Genomic DNA, 8,916 nt, shown 5'->3' with positions numbered 1-8,916 from the left:
CTGGAAAGGATTCTGAATTCCTTAAGTCCTCTGTGATTAAATATGTCTGGGTGGTGGGTTATAACATCAATAAACTGACTTACCCCCCCCCCAAAAAAAAAAAAAAACAGTTGTGTTAGTGTTTTATTCCCTATTGAGCAAATGGAATGAGCAGTGGACTAGAGTGACGTGTTGTCCTCGACTCTAATCCTCAATGGGCCAAGCAGGTCACTCACTTTCCTTACTTACAGGGTTAGATATTTGTCTCTTCCTTATCTATCTCACAGGGTTGTTCCCAGCATCAAATGAAATAATGAATAAAAAGGTGATTAATAAATTCTAAAGGTTTCAAAAATGTTAGTGATGGTTTTCCTAGAAGAACTGTATTTTGAAGAGTTTGAACTCTTCAAGGAATAATAGTAATACAAACTGATGTTTGTTTCATTCTTACCCTGTGCCTGGCAATATTCTAAGTGCCTTACATGTCTTAATTTATATAATAATAACATGTCCATAAAGTAGGTATTGTTACTACCCCCATTTTACATATAAAAACAAAAGCACTAAAAGGCTGGGCGCCTGGGTGGCTCAGTTGGTTAAGCGACTGCCTTCGGCTCAGGTCATGATCCTGGAGTTCCGGGATCGAGTCCCGCATCGGGCTCCCTGCTCAGCGGGGAGTCTGCTTCTCCCTCTGACCCTCCCCCCTCTCGTGCTCTCTCTTCCATTCTCTCTCTCAAATAAATAAACAAAATCTTTAAAAAAAAAAAAAAGTACTAAAAGGTTAAGTAACTTATCAAAGGCCACTCAGTAATTGGCATTATTGGGATTCAAACCCAGGCAGTCCCTCATTCCACTCCTCAAAAAGAAAACATTTTGTTAGATGAGAAAAGAAAGCTTATTCACCCCTACTGTGTGTGTACCCAGAAATGGAAAGGGAAAAGGATTTTTTTCCCAGTTTTATCAAGATAATTGACATATAACATTGTATTCATTTAGGTGTACAATATAATGACATCATATATGTATATACTGTGAAATGATTATCATAATAAGTATAGTTAATATCCATCACCTTTCATAGTTAAAAAAATTTGTCTTGTGATGAGATCTTTTAAGATCTATTCTCTTAGCAACTTTTAAATATATAATCCAGTATCGTTAACTGTAGTTACTATGCTATACATTATATCCCCAGAACTTATTACTGGAAATTTGTACATTTTTGCCACCTTCACCCATTTTCACCACCTCCCAACCCGCACTTCTGACAATCACAGTCTTTTATGTTTCTATGAGTTCCGTTTTTCTAGATTCCACCAATATGTAAGATCATACACTACTTATTTTTCTCTGACTTCTTTCTCTTAACATAATGCCCACAAGGTCCATCCATGTTGTCAAAAAAGACAGGGTTTCCTTTTTCATGACTAATAATATTTCTCTATGTAAAAAATATGTATGTATGTGTGCGATATATATGTATGTATATGTGCTATATATATATTTTATATATATATAAAATCACATTTATTTATCCATTCATCTATCAATGGACTATTAGGCTGCTTCCATGTCTTGGCTATTGTAAATAGTGCTGCAGTGAACATGGGGATGCAGAGATCTCTTTGAGATAATGATTTGTTTCCTTCGGATATAGCTAGAAGTGGGATTGCTGGACTGTATGACAGTTCTAGTTCTGATTTCTTGAGAAACCTCCATACTGGTTTCCACAGTGGCCTCATCAATTTACATTTCTAATAAGATTGCACAAGGGTTATCTTTTCTCCACATCTTCACCACAACTTACTATCCCTTGTCTTTTTGACAGTCATTCTAACATGAGTGAGGTAATAGCTCACTGTGGCCTTGATTTGCATTTTCCTGATAATTAGTGATACTGAGCATCTTTTCATGTAGCCATTTGACCATTTCTGTGTCTTTGGAAAAATATCTATTCAGTTCCTCTGCCCATTTTTTAATCAGATTTTTTTTGTAGGAGTTCTTTGTATATTTTGGATATTAATTATCAAACTATTTGCAAATAGTTTCTCCCAATCCATAGATTGCTTTTGCATTTTGTTGATGGTTTCCTTTGCTGTGCAGAAGTTTTCAAGTTTGATGTAGGTCTACTTGTTGATTTTACTTGTTTTGCCTTTGCTTTTAGAGTCAAATACAAAAAAAATATTGTCAAGTCTGATATCAAGGAGCTTACCCCGTTTTCTTTTAGTAGTTTCATGGTTCAGGTTTCATGTTCAGTGTTTAAATCCATTTTTAGTTGATTTTCATGTAGGGTATAAGAGAAGGGTCCAGTTTTCCCAACACCAGTTATTGAAGAGCCTATCCTTTCCCCATTATATATTCTTGGCTCCTTTGTTTTACATTAATTAATTGACCATATATGCATGAATTCATTTCTGGGCTCTCTTTTGTTTCATCAAAATATGTGTCTGCTTTTATGCCAAATACCATGCTGTTTTGGTGGTTATATAGTTTTGTAATATAGTTTGAAATCATGAAGGGTGATGCCTCCCATTTTATTCTTTCTCAAGAATGCTTTGGCAATTTGGGTGTTATATATTTTTTCATACAAATTTTAGGATTGTTTGTTCTATTTTGGGGAAAAATGCTGTTGGAATTTTGATAAGGATTGCATTGCATTTGATAAGGTTGCTTTGAGTGGTATGGACATTTTAACAATATCAATTCTTCCTATCCATGAATACAGAATATCTTTCCACCTATTTGTATTTTCTTTAGTTTCTCTTATCAGTGTCTTACAGTTTTTAGATCTTTCCCCTCCTTGGTTAAATTTTTTCTAGGTAATTTATTCTTTTTGATGAAATTATAAATGGGATTCTATTGTTAATTTCTCTGATAGTTTGTTCTTAATATATGTAGAAATGCACTGATTTTTGTATATTGATTTTATATCCTGCAACTTTACTAAATGTGTTGATTAGTTCCAACAGTTTCTTGGTGAAATCTTTAGGGTTTTCTATATATGTCATCTGCAAATAAAGACAGGTTTACTTCTTTCTAATTTGGATACCTTTAATTTCTTCTTCTTGCCTAATTGCTCTATATAGGACTTCTACTACTATGTTAAGTAAAAATTGTGAGAGTGGGCACCCTGGTCTTGTTCCTGATCTTAAGGAAGAGCTTTGAGCTTTTCACCACTAAATATAATGTTAGCTGTGGCTTATCATATATGGCTTTCATTATGTTGAGCTACATTCTTTCTATACCCAGTTTGTTGAGAGTTTTTGTCATGAATGGATGTTCAGTTTTGTCAAAAGCTTTCTCTGCATCTATTGAGATGAGCATGTGATTTTTATGCTTCATTTTGTTAATGTGGTATATCATGTTGATTGATTTGCAGATGTTGAATCATCTTTGTATCCCTGGAGTAAGTCCCAGTTGATCATGGTGTATGGCCCTTTTAATGTATTGTTGAAATCAGTTTGCTAATTTTTTTTTTTAAAGATTTTATTTATTATTTATTTGAGACAGAGAGAATGAGAGACAGAGAGCATGAGAGGGAGGAGGGTCAGAGGGAGAAGCAGACTCCCTGCCGAGCAGGGAGCCCGATGCGGGACTCGATCCCAGGACTCCAGGATCATGACCTGAGCCGAAGGCAGTCGCTTAACCAACTGAGCCACGCAGGCGCCCTCAGTTTGCTAATATTTTGTTGACAGTTTTACACTATGTTCATCAGGGATATTGGCCTGTCATTTTCTTCTTTTTGGGATATCCTCTTCTGGTTTTGGTATCAGGGTAATGTTGGCCTCAATTAAAATGAGTTTGGAAGTGTTTCTTCCTTTTCTATTTTTTGGAAGAGTTTGGAGAGAGGGATTGGTATTAATTCTTTTATAAATGTTTGGTAGAATGCACCAGTAAAACTTTCTGGTCCTGGGCTTTTCTTTTTTGGGAGGTATTTGAATACTGATTCAATCCTCTTACTCATAATTGGTCTGTTGGATTTTCTATTTCTTCATGATTCAGTCTTGGTAGGTTGTATACTTCTAGGAATATATCCACCTGTAGGTCTTCCAATTTCTTGGCATATAACTGTTCATAGTAGTCTTAAAATTCTTTGTATTTCTGTGTTATCAATTGTAACTCCTCTTTCATTTCTGATTTTTGAATCATCTCTTTTCTTGGTAAGTCTAGCTAAATGTTTGTCTCTTTATCTTTTTTATGTTCCTATTTATTTATTTATTTATTTATTTTGATGTCATGTTCTGTGATTCATTGTTTGCATATAACATCCAGGGCTCCATTCAATACATGCCCTCTTTAATACCCATCACCAGTCACTGTCTCTTTATCTTTTAAAAAAACCAGCTCTTAGTTTTACTGATCCTTTCTATTTTCTTTTTAAGTCTCTATTTATCTTCACTCTAATCTTTGTTATTTCCTTTCTTCTACTAACTTTGGGCTTAGTGGTTGTTTTTCTAGTTTTTAAAGATGTAAAGTTAGGGGACGCCTGGGTGGCTCAGTCGGTTAAGCATCTGACTTCAGCTCAGGTCATGATCCCAGGGTCCTGGGATCGAGTCCTGCATCAGGCTCCTTGCTCAGTGGGGAGTCTGCTTCTCCCTCTGCCTGCCACTCCCCCTGCTTGTGCACTCTCTCTCTGACAGATAAATAAATAAAATCTTAAAAAAAAAAAAAAAAGATGTAAAGTTAGGTTTGAGCTCTTTTTTCTTGATGTAGGCGTTTAACTCTATGAACTTAGCCCTTAGAACCACTTTTTCTGCATGCCATTAGTTTTAGTATGTTAAACTTCCATTTTCATTTGTCTCAAGACTTTTTTTTATTTCTCGTTTGATTTCTGCTTTGACCCATTGATGTTCTGTACCATGTTGTTTAATCTCCACATATTTGTGAATTTTCCAGTTCTCCTTGTAAATGACTTCCAGTTTCATACCTTTGTGGTCAGAAAAGATGCTTGATATTTCAGCTTCTTAAATTTATTAGGACTTGTATGATCTGTCCTAGAGAATGTTCTGTGCGCACTTAAGAAGAGTGTATATTCTGTTGCTTTTAGATGGAATGCTCTGTGAGTGTCTGTTAAGTCGCTCTGATCTAACATGTAGTTTTTAAGTTCAGTGTTACTTTATTGATTTTCTGTCTGAATGATCTATCCATTGTTGAATCTGGGGTATTGAAGTCCCCTACTATTATAGTATTGCTGCCTATTTTTCCCTTTGGGTCTGTTAATACATGAAGAAAGATTTATTGGATACAATCATACTTGTAGAAAATAACAGCGAAGGTGTAGTACACTTAAATTTTTTGTGGAAAGCCAGTACAAGAACAACATCCTTAAAGATGTTGGAAAAAGATCTGTACTTCACTTGACTGACCTGGGAAATAAATAAATACTTAGTGATTATTTTTATGATTGAAAGAAGACTCTAGAGTCCAACAGGCTTTATACATAATTCCAGCTGTATTTACCTTAACTTAACCTGTAAGCCTTGAAGACTCACCTGTAAAATGGAAATAGTAACTCCTTGCCAAGTTTTCCCCTTGATAACATGAGGTAACAATCAGAAATGTTAGGTAAAGCACCTAATGCAGGTTATGTCTTACTCCAGAGCATGAGTTCTAAACTAGTAGATTCTTTCTCTTGCTGTAATTGTCTTCATAGTTAAAACAAATCGATAAGCTTTACACTAATCCCAGTTTCTCCCCCTACCCCCAGCAATGTGGAGTGGCCTCTTCACTCACTTAACAGAATCTTGGAATAACTTTAAGGGCCTAGATCCAAATTATACAACATGGATGGATATCATGGAGAAGCATGGCTACCGAACACAAAAATTTGGAAAACTGGACTACACTTCAGGACATCACTCCATTAGGTAAAAAAGTAAAACAAAATAATGCTAATATGCTACCCTCTGCTATAGTACATACATGTACTCTTTTTTGACTTTTATTATTTCTGCACAAAGGTGAAAGTAAAGCTCTTAATCCCTCAATTGTGTGAATTTGGCTAAAACTTCACCTTTCTTTAATCTTCTTAAAATATTAAGATTGCTAATATGCTGGTAATTTTTGTTTTTATTAAAAATTAAAGGTCTATAAAATTCTTTACTTCAAGTTTTATTTTGAGTTTTGTTATACAATATCTACTATGTACTGAATACAGTTTATATTTTTTAAAGACCATAATCTTCCGTCTGCTTGCTTTTGTCAGTTATCTCCTTTCAGTCTAGTATAGCTTTTTTTTTTTTTTCATTTTACTAAGTCCTCAAAAACCGGGCCGCTGAGCACAGTGGTTAAGAGCAGAGATCTGGGGAATCAGAATACCTACTTGTGAATCTTAGTTTCTCTATTTACTACTGACCTCTAATTTCTTTGTTGTGAGGGTTAAATGGAATGAGATCTGCAGAAAAAAAGCTCACACACAGCAGGTCTGAAACAGCTATCCTTAGAAAGGCCTGCTTTCAAGATTGGCCCTTGGCTTATATCTAGTAACTTGAATATCAGGAGTGTTCCATCTATTCCCTGATAAAAGTGACTTATTCTATACCTAGAATGTACAGTGTGGTTTATGCTGAACACCTGCTTTCCCTCTGAAAGTCTGGGATTTTGGTATGTGGCAGGCAGAGGGCGTCTGCATGATCAGCCCCCAGTAACAACTTGGGTACTAATGAGCTTCCCTAATACACAATTCTTCACATGTATCGTCATGTTTGATGCTGGATGAATTAAGTGCCCTTTGTGTCTCCACTTGGAAACTTGAAAATGGTTTGCTGTGGACTTACCCTAAATACCATTCCCTTTGCTGATTTTGCTTTGTGTCCTTTCACTATAATCATAGCCATGTGTACAACTAAATGCTGAGTCCCATGAGTTCTCTTAGTGAACTTGGGTATGCTCTTGGAGTCTCCCAACACTCAGGACTCCTGTCACAAATACATATTAAAGCCTGGAGCAGTACCTCTTGCCTACAGGTGCTAATTGAGGGTTATGGCAGTAGTAGTCCTGATGATGATGCTGCTAATGATTATGGTAAGAACCAGAAAAATAAATTGAATAAAAATAACAGTGAATGTAGTGAAATGAATAGTGTTCCCCAGAACTTCATGTCCACCTGGAGCTACAGAATGTGACCTTATTTGGAAATAGATCCTTTTTACAGATGCAATTAGTTAAGGGTTCAAGATGAAGTCATGCCAAATTTAAAGTGAGTCCTAAATCCGATAAATAGTGGTCTCTTTAGAAAAAAAAAAAGGACACAGACACACAGAGAGGGCAGTGTGAAGACAGAAGCAGGGATTGGAGTGATCACAGCTACAAACCAAAGAATGTCAGAAGCCAGGGAAAAAGGAAGAATTCTTCCCGAGAGCCTTCAGAGGGAGCATGGCCCAGCCAATACCTTCATTTCCGATTTCTAGTCTCTAGAACCATGAGAGAATAAATTTCTCTTGTTTTAAGCCATCCTGTTTGTAGTAATTTGTTACTACAGTCCTAGGAAACTAATAGAATGAATTTTGGATGAACAGATACTAAAATAATCTAGAATAATCTGGATATTAGCCTTGCTCTTCTGGGTAATGTTAAATTTATTTCCTCTTCTGTCTTCCAAAATCTAAAAGATACCAATCCTGCAAACCCAGAAGGGACCTTCACATCTCCTCCCTGTCTCTGCCTTCTATCCATCCCCAGATGTTGTCAGTTATACTTCTAAAATCTCTCTCCTATTTATTCACTTACCATCTCCACCAAAGCCTCTCCTGTCTAAAATACTGAAGTAGTCCTCTAACTTTTCTTCTATCTGATCCATTTTCTATAGGCAGACAGAGTGATCTTTTAAAAATATTCATCTGATCAAGTGCCTGACCTGCTTAAAATATTTCAGTGGTTTTTTTCCTCTGTAGGTAGGCTAAAATCCCAAGCCCACAACATGGTTTATAAGACCCTACACTATCTAGTCCCTGCATACCTCCTGTCTCATTTCATATCACTCTCTCTCCCCCTCAGTATGCACTTCCTCTTTCATTTATGTCACATGCTTTTCACTAGCTCTGGACCACTGCACAAGCTAGTCTTATGCAAAAAGCTCTTCCCCCATTCTTCCCAGGAATTCAGGAGAAGAAAAGGGTGGAAGTAGAAGTAAACATGGTAGAAGGAGCAGAGGCTTTGAGTCCATCGGAACTGTTAGATGCCCAGCTTCCCCGCTTACCATCCTTGTGACCTTGGGCAAGTTACTTGACTTCTGTGTCAATGTTCTCATTGGAAAACTGGAATTAATAATACCCACCTCAGGGTGCCTGGCTGGCTCGGTCAGTGGAGCATGCGACTCTTGATCTGGGGGTTGTGAGTTTGAGCCCCATGTTGGGTATAGAGATTACTTAAAAATTTTTTTTAAAAATCTTAAAAAAATACCCACATCATTGGATGTTTAGGAGTTTTCAATGAGTTAATAAAAAAGATTAAATAATACGAAGTACTTAACAATGCCTGGCAAAGAATAAGCATTTAATCAAGAGGAAAAATTATTACTGTAAAAATGGCTTAATCAGAGGGCGCCTGGGTGGCTCAGTCGTTAAGCGTCTGCCTTCGGCTCAGGTCATGATCCCAGGGTCCTGGGATCGAGTCCCACATCGGGCTCCCTGCTTGGTGGGAAGCCTGCTTCTCCCTCTCCCACTCCCCCTGCTTGTGTTCCCTCTCTCACTGTGTCTCTCTCTGTCAAATAAATAAATAAAATTTAAAAAAAAATGGCTTAATCAGAATTATAGTTTAATATTTACATGACTCTTTCATTTTCTTTTTTTCTTTCTTTCTTTCTTTTTTTTTTTTTTTTTTTTAGGGAGGGAGGGACAGAGGGAGGGGGAGAGAGAGAATCTTAAGCAGACTCCACCCCGAGAAGGGAGCCTGACGCAGGGCTCGATGTCATGACCCTGAGATCATGACCTGAGCAGA

At 36.7% G+C, this 8,916-nt stretch overlaps 2 protein-coding genes across 3 annotated transcripts in view; one reads left to right on the top strand and one right to left on the bottom strand.

Annotated features, from left to right (window-relative positions):
* Positions 1 to 8,916, bottom strand: part of SKIC3 (SKI3 subunit of superkiller complex) — a 156,554-nt gene that overhangs the window by 87,733 nt on the left and 59,905 nt on the right. The gene's annotated exons all lie outside the window — the stretch shown is intronic.
* ARSK (arylsulfatase family member K) overlaps positions 1 to 8,916 on the top strand; it is a 42,106-nt gene that overhangs the window by 3,190 nt on the left and 30,000 nt on the right. Inside the window, exons 2-3 of the mRNA XM_081825584.1 lie at positions 2,144 to 2,222; positions 5,668 to 5,846. Of these exons, the coding sequence (XP_081681710.1) occupies positions 2,144 to 2,222; positions 5,668 to 5,846 (258 nt within the window). The remainder of the gene's footprint in view (positions 1 to 2,143; positions 2,223 to 5,667; positions 5,847 to 8,916) is intronic.

The sequence above is a fragment of the Leptonychotes weddellii genome, chromosome 7 (assembly GCF_054177405.1).
Source record: "Leptonychotes weddellii isolate Sample4059 chromosome 7, ASM5417740v2, whole genome shotgun sequence".
In the NCBI taxonomy this organism is placed as follows: domain Eukaryota; kingdom Metazoa; phylum Chordata; class Mammalia; order Carnivora; family Phocidae; genus Leptonychotes; species Leptonychotes weddellii.
The sequence above is the reverse complement of the archived record's forward strand: the minus strand, read 5'-3'. Positions and strand labels throughout refer to the sequence as shown.